Consider the following 15969-nt stretch of genomic DNA (forward strand, 5'->3'; position numbering starts at 1 on the left):
AGGTAGCTCTTTTATCATTGGCGGCGATTTTAACTCGAAACATATCAGTTGGGGTAGTCGATACACGAACACGCGTGGACGAATACTACACAATTCTATTTTTAATAACAATATCACTTTTATTTCTCCTGATGCGCCCACCTATTGGCCACCCCAAGCGAATAGACTACCTGATATATTAGATTTTTTCTTAAAAAAAAATTCCGAGACATCTCAATACACACATTAAAAACTTAAATGAGCTATCTAGTGATCATACTCCAGTACTTCTAACCTGTGGGGCAGTACCAGAACTCAACACCAGACAGACTTTCAGCTCTGGTCCCACTGATTGGGATCAGTTTCAACATAATTTAGATAAACAAATATCACTAAACATCCCATTAAAAATGCACGCTCAAATAAATAACGCAGTCAACCAATTAACTACTGTCATTCAAAACTCAATCTCTTCGTCCTCATCTTCAGTTACTCCAAATCCTTCAAATCAAAAGAAAAAATTGAACACACTTCCAATCTATATTATAGAACTAATAAAAGCCAAGCGTAGAGCTAGAGCTACCTGGCAAAACTCAAGATACCCAATTGACAAAATCGTATTTAACCAGCTAACAAATACTCTAAAAACTGAACTATCCAAACATAGATCCACTAAATTTGAATTGCATCTACAATCTCTAACTCCATCTGATGACTCAATCTGGCGTACCACCAAAGCATTAATAAACCAACATGACACTATACCTCCACTTGTATGCCCAAACAACGAATTAGCAACATCCGACATTGAAAAAGCAAATATCTTTGGAAACCAGCTATCTGAAACTTTCACTCCACATCCTCCCACTCTAATAAACAGTAATCATGAAAACACAGTTCATTCTTTTTTGTATGCATCACTACCAACATCGCTACCAGCCAAACCAATTACACCATCTGAAATACTCTCAACAATTAACAAGTTACACTCAAAAAAATCCCCAGGTCACGATTTAATCACAAATAAAATAGCTAAACATCTTACAAAAAAATCAATACTTCTGTTAACCCATATTTTCAATGCCATGCTGAGACTATCACATTTCCCTCCAACATGGAAACACTCAATTATCGTCATGATTTCCAAATCAAACAAACCCAAGCAATTAGTTACATCCTATCGACCAATTAGCCTGTTACCTATATTGGGTAAATTATTTGAGAAACTACTATTAAAACGTATTACAACCATTATCCACGAAAATAACATACTACCAGCAACTCAATTCGGTTTCCGTACTAAACATAACACTATCCACCAAATACACAGAATAACTGATCACATATCTACCTCTTTTGAGAAAAAACAATTCTGTCCAGGAGTCTTCTTCGATATCTCCCAAGCATTCGACCGAGTGTGGCATGATGGCCTACTCTTTAAGCTCAAACATTTTCTACTTGCACCTTACTATCTCATCTTAAAATCCTACTTAGAAAACAGATCATTCTCCGTACGTATTAATAACAGCATCTCCATCTCACACTCAATTGAAGCTGGTGTCCCTCAAGGAAGTGATTTATCACCCTTACTTTACAACGTCTACACTTTGGACATTCCATCAACCAACAATACTATTCTTGCAACTTACGCCGACGATACGGCAATCCTAGTTTCGAGCTCTGATGCAAATATATGTAGCTTCTGAATATATACAATTCCACTTAAATCTCATAACTACCTGGGCCAACAATTGGAGGATAAAAATCAATGAGACTAAATCGGTACAAGTTAATTTTACATTAAGACGTAACGAAATTCCTCCTCTTATTCTAAATGGCACATGTATCCCAATCCAATCTTCGACAAAGTACCTGGGCATAATTTTAGACAAAAGATTGACATGGTCACACCACACAAAATCTAAACGTAAACAAACAAATATCCGGCTACATTTACTTCGTCCCATCCTTAAATCTAAAATCAGCCTAGCGATTAAAATGCTCATATACAAAAGTTTAATCAGACCAGTTTGGTCCTACGGGATACAAATATGGGGACCTGCCAAACCATCTAACATTAGACCATTACAATCTTTCCAATCAATAGCTCTAAGAATCATCACAAATGCCCCCTGGTACTTAACAAATCAAAATCTTCAAAAAGACCTTTAACTACCAACTGTCAAAGAACTAGCAACTAAACATTACAAAAAATTCCACAACAAACTAAAAGATCACCCTAATCCACTAATTCATCAAATGTCCACCACAACAATTCCAAATAATATCACTCGTCGCCTTAACAGGGACTGGCCTTGTGACCTACTAGATCCTGTGTTATTGTAATACGGGTGTTAATAAAAAAAAAAAAAATTTTAAATACCAAATAGTAAGTAATATTGTAGGTGTGGCCAGTGGGCCACTTCCTATTCAAGTTTTCATATCACTGTTGTACTTTTATTATCATAATTGCTTATTGTGTAACACTTCACAGATTGTAATTTTCTATACCAATAAAAAAAAAAAAAGAAAAAAAAAGAAGATAATACTTCAAAACGTTCTCATAGTTAAATGCTTTAAAAAGAATAACGTTTTTTTGTTTTACATGCTTTTCTTTTTTCCGAAATGAGATATGAATTGAACGGAACTGAAATACAGAAATTAAAATTCCCCGGAATATCATCATGTTTAAAAGGATACTGTTCCTATACCTCAAATGACCTGTATGAGTTGCATAACGTCGGATGGAATATGAACAACGAACAAATTTCGTGTATAACGTTTATTTTTCCGGATGCATTCCTTTAAAATATTTATTCGGATTTTTTGAAGATTATATAAAAATTTTACTCAATTGTTATCAACAACTGGTTTTCAATCGATCTTCGACCAATTACGACGCATTGCATGTCACAGACATTGCCGTTAGTGAAAATATTGAAAAAAATAAAAAGGTAAAAATCGAATTGAGTAAAGTTTTATGGAAAATGCCAATCGTTAGAGTAAACGATAAAGAAAAATTGAAATTATTAAAAGTTTTGAACTCTCGTGAACCGTTGCCGTGTGCTTTTAGAAATTTTGACCTCTATGAGTGCCCTGTTCTACCTCAAAATACTTCGTATTCGTGGACGGTGAAATCTAGTAGTGTAAAATCATCGACAGTCGACTTTCGAGTAGTGGTGTCACTAATATCCGGATTCCAATACTATTAGCCTGCCATTCACGATAGGATTTGTTGACGGATTTGTTCCTCGAAAGATCAAGTCCGCTGGTAAATCCGCTCATGTGTGGTGATCACCGGATGGAATCCGTATGGTAATAAAAATCCGACGGAATAAGTCCTACGGATCAAATCTTTGGTCGGCCACTAATTTACAAGGACCGGATCCTACAGAATAAATATAGATAGTGAACTCACGTTATCGCCTATTCTTCTTATCAACAATATTACCAAAATTCGAATTTGTTATCAGCTGTAGTCGTTTATTTCAAATAAATAAATAATTTGAAATTTTGTTCTTAGTTTTATTACTATTGCAGCAGTTTTTAGTTAAGTTTTACTTATAAGTTACTTAAATTATATTATGGAGTGGAACAGGTCTGTCTTAAGTGATTTCATTGATCACTACAAATCCAAAGAGTGTCTCTGGAAAATTAACACAGAACAATATAAAAATAAAAATTTAAAAAACAAAACTTATACTGAGTTAGTAGATCAATTAAAATATAATGGACTGAAAGAGTAAATGTGAAGATAGTCAAAGATAAAATACAAAATATTCAAAGAGCAGTCAGGAAAGAAAGGGCCAAAGTTGAAAATTCTAAACGATCTGGTAAAGGGTCTGATGACATTTATACACCATCATTGTGGTAAGTTTATAATTATGATAAATCGATTTTTAAGTTTTAGATATATAATATATAGTTTGTTAAAAAAACTAATAATTGTTACATTGTATTGTTACATTTTTACTTATTACAGTGGTCACCGCTTAATGTAATCACGGTTAATGTTATCAGTCGTTTATTGTTATCGAAAAGTATAAGTACGGGCCGGAAGTATACTTATTTGTATAAATTATGATGGCTATTGTAATCAATACGCCGCATAATATTATCAGTTTGAGGTCATAAAATCATAATTTTGTAACATACAATCAAAGTTTTCGTCGAATGTCTCGAATATAAATGTCTATACTATTATTTATTTACCGTATATTTATCTACCTTTCGTTCGTATAGCATTAAGACAGTACCGTCGCTGTCTGTCGACCAGTATCGCGTTTGTATGCATCGTGTCGCGTGTGAGTAAAAATTAGTGAAAAACGAAAAAGAAATGACCTAACAATTTATGAAAAAATTTCAATACTACAACGTTACAACAATTTACCAAAAATGGGACAACGAGAAGCAGCTATAAAACTACAAATTTCGGAACCATTATTGTGTAAATTATTAAAAAAACGAATTGAAATAGAAAATTCAGCAACATTTAATAAAAATCCAAACATAAAGAGTATACGCAGTGGGAAAGAAGAACAGGTTGAATCAGCATTATCATTATGGTTTATTAATGTTAGAAAAAATTATGCATGCATTAATGGTTCAATATTGCTTCATAAAGCTGTAGAGCTTGCAAAAAAATGGGTATAGAAAATTTTATTGCCTCAGAAAGATGGTTTCATCAATAAAATAATTATATTTTTAATAACTATGTATTATGATTACAAAATTTGATGTAACACTACATTATTTATTTAACGTAGGTTTTATTATTATTTATAACTTCCGTTTAATGTTATCAATCGGATTATGTTATCAGTAATGTCCCGTACCAAAGTGATTACATTAAGCGGCGATCACTGTAATTGTAAACATGGTAAAAGGTACCTATCCAAATAATTTTAATTTCCAAATTTCTAACAATCAATATGTATCACAAACTATAAAATTCTATTTAATAATTACCTAATACAAGTATAATAGATATATAATATTATGTTATTTAGGTACTATGAACTATTGTCATTTGCAAATGACATGGATCCCCTTCCATCAGTGAATAATTTAGATTCACCACATCTCGAAGATTATAACACTGAGTATGTCGAAAATGATGAAAATGAAAGTATAGCTGTATTTAATTGCAATGATACACTTGAAAAAACTGAGACTGACAAGGATGGCAAAGAAAGTACAAATCAGGTAAATTATGTCAAACATGAAACATAATGTATTCAAGGCTGAGCAAATGAACTCATTTTTTTTGTCTTGCTAGAATTACAAATAAAAAAAAAAATCATTATTTATTTTAAAATCAATACATTCATCACTCTGTTCAGAATCTAAAATTTAACTCATTGAGATTAAGTATTAGGTAAATAAAATATAAAAAATAGAAGTTAACATAATTAATTCATCACATTTACTTTATTATTTAAATTTGTTATAACATAATTGTGTATGTAAAAGGTATTTTTATTAGATAATATCCTATATAGCTTTAAACGCTTCCTTGGCTGGAATTTTTAATCTAAAATTAATTAAAACAATACATTTTTTCATGCTTTTCCTATTCTTATCATCTCATCTTGCCATGATATTTTGCCTTTTTCATTAAAGAATTTCAAATACTCCTCTCTGTTCATTTTTGCTATGGTTGAACTGTTCTTTATGCTATTTGTTTGTAATGAAATAATTGTTTCATCAATATTGTTAATTTCTTGCCTCCATGTACCTGGTTCTATTTCATGAGTTTCAACATTTTCACTGTCAAAGGATGTTTGTTTTATGTAGGAAGAACTATTCTTCAATAAAAAATTATGTAAAACACAAATTGTTAGAACAATGTAGTTGATGTCATATGTATTTATATTAATACTTGTAAGTAAAATTCTAAACATGGGCGAATAGGCCAATCGGGAAATCGGGATTTTCCCGGTAGGCCCCCATCAATATTATGCTCAGAGGCCCCAACCCCGAAAAAAAAAAATTAATTTTTATGAGACTGTAAAATAATACCGGCAGGCGGCTGCGTATTTGTAATTTTTGTTTATACCATATTCCATTTGCTATTAGGGGCCTCTGTATAATACGCGTTGATACCCGTATAAATGTATAATAGGTACCTACTACCTATTTTGTTGTATTTACTATCATGCTACTAAAACTAAATAATGTATAAATTGTAAATATAAATAAATATGTTCGTTGTTCAAAATATGACAAAAATAAACAACCATAATAATAAATAATAATCAATAGGTAAGTATATATAAATATAAATTACATTTTCCATGAGTGATAACTATAACTACTTATGACGTATCTGGTATTTACGTTTATATAAATATATTGTATCTTAATAAATTTGACTTGTTCTATTTTTAAACAATGATTATCAATATTCAATGTGGATGTTGATAATAATATCATATAACTGTTTTATTCTTACTCTATGCCAGTATGCCCTATGGTATAAACCGATTATTCATTTTATCAAGTGTTATTTTTATTTTACTTTTTGGCTTTCAATTGTAGTCGTGTCTTTTAAGTTTTTGTTAATTGTGTTTTAATTTATTAAATAATATAAATTATACTACAATAATGTCTAAACGAAAATTTGAAAGTGGAGCTTCAAAAAGAAAAAGAATGAATCAACATTTGTTTGCGCCGAGAGCATAAAATAATATTACGCGCGCCTCGGACGCTGATTTGTCGTGTAAAGCTATGGTTTCCTAGAAAAGCGGTGCCGTTATCTAGCGACCGCCATTTTACGGTTAAACCTAACGGCCGTCTTTACGGTGACCAAACTGTGGTTTCCTAGAAACTGGTGCGACCGCATTCAATTGTAGTTAATCAGTACTTACTCGAGCGGTAGGTCGTGCACTGGTGGAAAATGGACGATCTGGACATAGCTTTATTGGTGTGTTTGGAGGATGAAGAGTCATCAGAAGATGAAAAAATAGTTCGGAGGAAAGTGTGATGTTCAAATATCGTGATACCAAGGGTGCATTTAAAATTTTAATATGTCACCTGGGCTTGTCTATACTCTTTATATTTTATATTGTATAAAGCTTCATTATCTTTTACAAAATCAATTAATAGTTCATCATTTTCGCTCGTCCAAGTCGCGTTTCCACTCATTTTATTAAATAAATGTTCACCGCTACACGCGAAAAAACGTTGAACAACTGTTTATCACCGCTATGACGGCCGTCATGCAACTGACAGCACCGCTATTTGACGTTACGGTGACACTCAACGTACTCTAGGAAACCTACTCCGATGTTATTTATAGAAAACGTATGAGTGACGTCACCCAACGCTATATTACGGCCGCTAGATAACGGCACCGCTTTTCTAGGAAACCATAGCTTAAGGTGCGTATAAATGTCGTGTGTGTACTTAAAAATTAGAATAAATGATACACAAAACACAACTAAAAATGGTAACTAAATATTTAATGTATTGCTGGTAACAAAATGGTAAAATAGTATATATAAAACTCACAGCAACACAAAAATAAATAGTAAAATCTAAATAATTGCCTGTTTGGCACAACAATATAATATGGATAAAATTGAAATAAATAAAATAAATAAATAACAAACAATAATATAATAATAAAATAAATAGCAAATAAATATATAAATCACGGCCCTTTTGGCCCAACAATAATAATTTAATTAATTTGAATAAATAGGTAACTAATAAATAAGTAAAAAGAACTCACAATTTTGTCGGTGCGTAGAACTGGCCAACCGCTACCTAAAAGCTATACTTAAATCTACAATTATAATAAAAAAATAGTGGCGATTAGCGCACACACAATAATTGTTAATACAAAATCTACTGCGATTAGCGCACGTATAATAATATAATAAAATTCATAAAATTTAGTGGCGATTCGCGCACATTAAAATTTATAATAAAAAATGATAATAATAATATTGGCAATTCGTGCCTACACAATATAAAAAGGTAACTGGCAAACTAACAAATTTAAATAATATTATAATAAAAGAACGGCGATTCGCGCACATATATAAATAAAATAACAACAAAAATATGGCGATTAGCGTCCACGCAATAAATATAAAAGGAGTAGTTACAAAAAAACAGCAATTTGTGCTTATAAAAATGTGTAAAAAGAAAAATTGTTCGCAACAACGCAACGGATAATTCTCGACGACGTACGAAAAACGACAAAAGTTGCGGCGGCCGTGTTAAATATTTTCGCGACCGACGACCCGGCGACGCAGATAACGCGCCGATACCCGATTAGCATATTATATAACTCACAAGACACAAATTAAATTAAATAGAGATAAACTTAAAAATAACGGCTGATGCGAGCGATTGTTTTGTGTATGTGTGTGTGTGTCGTGTGTTCGACCGCGGTGATACTCTGGGGTCGTCGACCGGCCGCTATTTTACGGCGGCAACAACATTTGTTAATTAAAAATGCCAACGATAAAACTCAAAAAAAGTTAAATTTTTATTTAGCAAAAAATACCGGTAAGTAATATCAGCTTTACTAATATATGGTTAATGGTCGTATAATTAAATTTTAAATTAGGAGCATTAAGCCTATAGGAACTATATTCTTCGTAAATGTGTACATTTTTTGTTTCATTTTGTAGTTATACAAATTACATTGTTATTTGTTTTACAATATTTTTGTAGGTTCTAAATATATTTAACATAAACCTAATAGTAGGCAGGTATATATAATACCAGTACCAAATTTATTTACAATATTGTTACCTATTTTACTTAATACAATAAAAGATATTATTAAATAATCAATATTATTCAATCATTTTGAAACATCTTATGCATATTTTTATTCTCTGGTAAAAACTAAGAAAAAAAAAGCACAGGACACAGGAGTTGGGTGGGATACACGAGATGAATTGATAGATTAGGCATTATAGGATAGATTTTGGAATTATTTTATATTATAAAAAAAAAAAAACGATTCTGAACAAAGTCGAAGATGTCAGCCTTAAATTGTAATATATTTTATTTTAATATCCTTGTTAAAGTAATTGTAATGATATAATAATATTCAAAATTCAAATGAAGTATATACCTATGTAGTAAAATGTATAGTTTCAGACGCTCGTTAAAATTTTTTAATTGAACCGATCGTGATATTTTTTATAATTATTGTAAGCAAAAATTATGAACAATCTTGTACTAAATTTTCATTTCTTAACTTTAAATACAAAGATTTTTATACATTTTCAACTACAAAATAATTTTCAAATATTCGTGATTTCAACAAATTTTGTCGATTTTTGAACTTCAACTGCTTATAAAAAAATTGTGCCTATGCATTTGAATAATTTTTGAATCACTCTTAGATAAACTTATGCCAGACCTTCTATTACATTTTCAAGTGTTTCGGCTGAGTCAAATAAATGTAACCAACTTTTATAAAAAAAATCTAAGAAAAATCGAATATTTCAAAAGCCTATAAATAGCTTAAAAATTAACGATATGTTTTGAAAATAAAATCTTGCGAAGAAAATGCTAATCTAAACATTCGACGAAAGTTTAAAGTTTCTACGACTTTTACTTTTTGAATAGTAAAAAATATCAAAAATCAATGATGCCTAAATTGTTATTTTGCACGATTATGTGGAAAAATTATAACTTCAAACACTCATAAAAATGTTTGGTATTATTCCAGTGGATATTTTTTTACATATAATTGAAGGAAAACGTATGGAAAACTTTGTACCAAATTTACATTTCTTAGTTTTGAATACTTAAAATTTTATGAATTTTCAACTGCAAAATAACTTCAAATTTTCGCGATTTATTACTCATTTCATAAAAATATGAACTTTCTATGCTTATAAAAAAAAATGTGAGTAACGATTTTTGATTTTTTTTAATAGCGATTAGTAAAACTTATGAGGAACCTTGTATTACATTTTCAAGAGTTTTTGGCCAGCCAAATTTTTTTTATTCACATTTTAGAAAAAAATAACTTCAAATTTTCGAGTTTTTTACATATTTCCTAAAAATTTGAACTTGAGATGCTTATTAAAAAAAAAATTGTACATTACGCTTTGGATTTTTTTTTTTATACCGATAAGTATTACTCATGAGGAACTCGAAAACATACCATGAAGTTTAACATTGATGAACTATTTCAACTAGTTATGGTGTATACAGACACAAAAACAAAAAAAAAAAACACACATCATAGTAAAATCAATACATTCTTCACTTCGTTCAGAATCTAAAAGCTACCTATTATAGTTTAGGTACATTTGTTTTTGTTTTTAATTGTTAATTGGTTTTAAAGGGTGTAAATGTTTGTGGTAAATGATTTTTTTTGTACATCTGAGGTTTATTTTTTAGTTATGCATAATATGTTAGCTGGTGATGATGATAATATAAGTCATAAGACAAAAGCATGGTTGTTTTAATTTTAGTTAGGAATAATTAGGGTACCTAGGTGTAATTATTTACTGTAGTATTTTCAAACATTAATGATAATTTAATTGTCCAACTATTAGATGTCCATGGTACAAATAAACAGTGTGAAGTAGAAAGTTTACCCCTAGAAGAACAACACAGCGAAGATGTAATTGATTTGATAAGCTGCAATACCAGTAACGAGACGCAACAACCCAACGAATATGGTTTGAATTTGTTTACAAGACCTTCCACAGCCAATTTTGCAAAGTACTGGTTATTTCATCCCAATCAACCAAAAATTGGTGTACCATTTGCATATAAAAAAACTTATTTTCGGATTGATGGAGGAAATCGTAAATGGGTGTCATATAGATCCATTGATAAATCTCTATTTTGTTGTATTTGCCTTTGTTATGGTGACGGATCTGGACCATTCTCTAAAGGATTTATTGACTGGAAGCATGTGTATACTCGAATAAATGAACATGAAAATTCCAAAACACATAGGTTAAATGTAGATGCTCATGTTATGAAAAAATAATTTTCATCATTTGATTCACTATTAACTTATGGTAATAGTTCAATAAGGAAGGAAGAAATGGACAACAGAAGGCAAATTTTATTTCGTATAATTGATATTATTAAATTAATCGGTAAACGTGGACTCAGTTATCGAGGTAAAACTAATAAAGCCATTTATACTCTTGATAATCCATCTTTAGACCATGGTAATTTCTTGGAAATGATTTTACTAGTGGGCAAGTATGATCCAATACTCAAAGCTCATTTAGATAACGCAATTAAAAATAGTACAAAAAGTCATGATTCTGGTTCCAAACAAGGAGGTGGGCATATAAGTTTTTTATCTAAAACCACAGTCAATTACATTATTGAAATAATAAGTGATATTATAAAGTCATCAATTTCTGAAGAGATCATTAAAGCTGGAATGTTCTCGGTACAACTTGATACTACTCAAGATGTCTCTGTCATTGACCAATGCTCAGTTATTATAAGATATGTAAACGGTACTTCTGTAAAAGAGCGATTAGTTGGCATGATAAAATGCAAGTCAAGCAAAGGGATAGCCTTTGTTGATTTAGTCTTAAAAGTTTTTCAAAACCTGAACATAAAAGCAAATAACTGTGTAGGCAATGCAACTGATGGAGCTGCAAATATGCAGGGCCAATATAATGGGTTTTCTGCAAAACTAAGTGATATAGCAGCTAAACAAATACATGTATGGTGCTATGCGCATGTATTGAATTTGGTAATAGGTGATATTACTCTTAAAGTATTACAATCTATTACTTTATTTGGAATTTTAAATGGGTGTGCAGTATTCATACGTGAATCACACACCCGTATGGATGTTTGGACAACTATGAATTCAAGAAAAAGAGTTTGTACTATTGGTGAAACTAGATGGTGGTCAAAAGATGCTTCTTTAACCAAAATCTTTGGTAATTTTAATAATCCTGAGTCTGGACTTTTTGTGGACCTTATATTAACATTAAGTGAAATTGAAACAAATTCAAGTATAAAATCTGAAGCTCGTTTTAAAGCAAGTGGATTAAAGGCAGATTTATGTAAATACAAAATAATTTTAACTGCACAAATGTACCTTAGAATATTTGAAAAAACTACACTGCTTTCTAAATATCTTCAAGGCAAAGGAATCAATATAATGACAGCGTATCAAATGGTAACACAAACTTTACAGGATTTAAGAAAGTGTACTCGTGAGTTTTCTAGGACTAAAGATGCAGCTGATAAGTTTGTACAACATACCAATAAAATGTTTCAAAAAACGAAAAACAATGTAATAGAAATCGCAAATAGTCTACCACAATCTCGTAAAAAAAAAAAAAACTAAGCAATTTCATGTTTATGAGGCAGATGATGATTCTATAACAGACCCATTGCATTCATATGAAGTTAATGTTTACAATCAAGTACTGGACACTGTTATTGAGAGCATTTCTTCAAGATTTGAAAAACATGGACAGTTATGTGCAGATTTTGCATGTCTTGACCCTAATAATTTCAAACCAGATGTAACACTTCCAAAAAATGTTCTTATTGGTGTGTTTGACAAGATTTGCAATTATTGTCCAGGAATTATGTACGAAGACTTTCGAAATGAATATATAGACTTTATATCAAAATGGAAAGAAATAAAAAAAAATATTGACTGTGTATATACTGAACTACAAGACTATGATGAAAATATTGATGGTAATAACAAAAATATCTACTATTTATAAATGTATTAATTTACCTACCTATTTAATATTGATGATATCATTTTAATTTTAATTTTGTTTTTTTAGAATGTTCAAATTATGTTGAAATTTTAGTATCGTGTAGTCATAATCCAAACACGAATGCAAAATATTGTGTAGTTTGTTGCTTTGATGTGCTTGTGAAGTACAACTTATACACAAATGCATATCCCAGTCTGTTGCGTATAAACTAATGCTGGCATTATCCGTGACACAAGTAGGATGTGAAAGGAGTTTTTCTAAATTGAAATACATAAAAAATTACTTGAGAAATACATCGGGCCAAGACATTATAGAAAGTTTCATGCTAATGAATGTTGAAAAAGATTTACTTAGTACAATTGATTCAAATGATGTGATCAATAAATTAGCTGCTAGGAATAGTACATTTAAAAATTTATTATCATTTTAATAACTATATTTTTTTTTTAATTTATTGTGTAGTACATAATATATAATATGATTTGATTGTAAAAAGTATTGCGAGCGAAGCGAGGATTTTTTTTTATATATAGTACAATATATAGGCCCTAGTTATATGAGGCCCCAATAAATATATCCCGGTAAAAAAAAAAGTACCTATCCGCCCATGATTCTAAATCTATTTGCTATCAATCCAAATGCATTTTCAACAACGTTTCTTGCACGTGCCAATCTATAATTGTAAATTCGTTTTTGGTAATCTAGTTTCTTTTGCGGGTATGGTTTTAAAATATGTTTCTCCAATGCGAAGGCTTCATCTGCAATAAATACAAAATTTAAACCTTCATCGCATTCACTGTTTGTTGGCAAATTTAAACTCCCATTTTGCAGTCTATTGTGAAATGAAGTTGCTTGAATAACTCCACCATCAGAGATTCTTCCCTGTTTGCCCACATCAGCATAAATAAATTCATAATTGTGATTAACGACAGCCATTAGTACTACACTGTAAAAGTTTTTATAGTTATAATAAAGAGCTCCAGATTTAGCTGGTTGAGTTATGTGTATATGTTTTCCATCAATGCATCCCCCACAGTTAATCATTTGCCAACGATCTTTGAATCCTTCAGCAACTTCTTTCCACTCTTTCTTTGTTTGTGGTGTCTGAAAAAATAAATAGAATTAACAGTAAATTTGTATCATAATAGTGCCTAAATTTGTTTTTTGTTGTTATTGTGACCAGTTAAACTATTGTTTTAGATTTTTAAAACACCAAAAGCGTATGTGAAAAAACTAAGAGACACAAACTAGATGATAATGTAAATACATTTATGCTAAAGTGTACTGAAGCACTAGACACAAACAACGAAATGAGTGAATATGATGCGATGGGTATTAGTTTTGCAGCAAAGATGAAAAAAATGAAACCGGAACAACAAATCTATGCTGAATTATTATGTCAAAAAGTGTGTGCTAAAGCTCTTTTACAGTAGTTAAATTCTGATTTTGATGTTGTTGATATGAAAAATTTAGATAAGTCCCATGAACTTTATTCATCCAGCCATGGCAATACCGATACTACAACAATTAACACTACCACACTTCAACACTTAACAACTACAGACGAACCTCCTCATTATTATACAAACTATGGACAGTTAAATAATCTGCAATCTGATTCTTCTTCATCAACTGAATCTTCGGTTCTGATTATTTCACAAATTTTCTTAGAGAAAGAAAATATACATAAGAAAAATTCCTGTTGTTGACTGTTAAGTTTATTTACATACCTACTGTTTATTATAATTATTTAGGTATAAAGTTAAATATTAGTTCTGTTATTTTTTTTTATACATAAGAAAATGTCATTCCTGTTGTTGACTGTTAAGTTTATTTACATACCTACTGTTTATTATAATTATGTAGGTATAAAGTTGAATATTAGTTCTGTTATTTTTTTTATACATAAGAAAATATGTCATTCCTGTTGTTGACTGTTAAGTTTATTTACATACCTACTGTTTATTATAATTATTTAGGTATAAAGTTAAATATTAGTTCTGTTATTTTTTTTTATACATAAGAAAATGTCATTCCTGTTGTTGACTGTTAAGTTTATTTACATACCTACTGTTTATTATAATTATGTAGGTATAAAGTTGAATATTAGTTCTGTTATTTTTTTTATACATAAGAAAATATGTCATTCCTGTTGTTGACTGTTAAGTTTATTTACATACCTACTGTTTATTATAATTAAATAGGTATAAAGTTGAATAATAGTTTTGTTATTTTTTTTATAATTGTTGTACCTAATTGAAAAATATTTTTTTTTACCTTCAGGTATTCTTTTTTCAGAACATCAAATATAACTTTACAGGTTTCTGGTATTATATAACCTAATGTTTGGGCTGCGATTCCTGTACTGAATTTTAAATCTTCATACGAACGTCCAGTGGCCAAAAATCTTAACGTTGCTATGAGTCGTTCTTCGGGTGGTATTGCTTGTCTCATTACTGTATCTTGTTTAGATATATGTGGCCGAAGTAAATCTTAAATAAAAATAAATCTTAATTAATAATAATTTGTAAGAGCATTGATTAAGTGGCATACAAATACATACAGGGGGGCAAAATACGAAAATCTCTGACTTGTTAAAATATAATGAAATCTGAATACAATAGTTAGTTTTTTTTTATTTAGTTAGAGTTTTAGACACTGGTTTAAACTTTTTGTTATAATCCAAAAAATTTCATCATAATAAATAATGTGCTCAAAATTTTAAATTTTAATATTAAGTCATATATATTGCCCCCCCCCCCTCAAATACGACACTGGATGTGACGTAGGTACGTGTAAATATCACTTACCTAATAAATTATTAAAATCTGATGCTGTCATTCTTAAATATTTTTTTAAATCGTTTGGTTCGTTGTCACTCAATTCACGGAGTAGTGACATATGACCAAATACATTTCTGTTGGCAATCCAATTCTTAACCCATTTTGATATATTTTTTCGTTTTAACATATAGTTATATACGGCAACTAGACCAGCTGCAGCAACAATCTTTTTTTTGTTCATACTTGTCCTATTTCTGGTATCCATTGTGACTTACAGGCACGTTATTTATTATTATTTTGTTTGAAAACTTCGTTTTAACTAAGTGAAAATCCGTGGTCTCTTAAGACTTGCTAAAAGATCAGTGGATCTAGTCCTACAGATCAAAACCTATGAAAACTACCAAAAATTACTCCATACATGAACGGACTAGGTCCTATTAAGGATCCTATCCGTTTTTATCAAAGGATCTTTATTTTCACGTTAGTGGGCACAACTAAGG

General features: G+C 30.3%; 1 protein-coding gene across 1 annotated transcript; it reads right to left on the minus strand.

Annotated features, from left to right (window-relative positions):
* Window positions 1-13283: 13283 nt before the first annotated feature.
* On the minus strand, window positions 13284-15734 carry LOC112683766. The gene is made up of 3 exons (XM_025554924.1): window positions 15497-15734; window positions 14964-15178; window positions 13284-13790 (listed from the first exon to the last, which is right to left on the minus strand). Exons 1-3 carry the CDS (start codon window positions 15732-15734, stop codon window positions 13284-13286), a joined length of 960 nt encoding a protein of 319 aa, XP_025410709.1.
* Window positions 15735-15969: the final 235 nt, after the last annotated feature.

The sequence above is a fragment of the Sipha flava genome, unplaced genomic scaffold, assembly GCF_003268045.1.
Source record: "Sipha flava isolate LNK unplaced genomic scaffold, YSA_version1 235_pilon_pilon, whole genome shotgun sequence".
Lineage (NCBI taxonomy): Eukaryota > Metazoa > Arthropoda > Insecta > Hemiptera > Aphididae > Sipha > Sipha flava.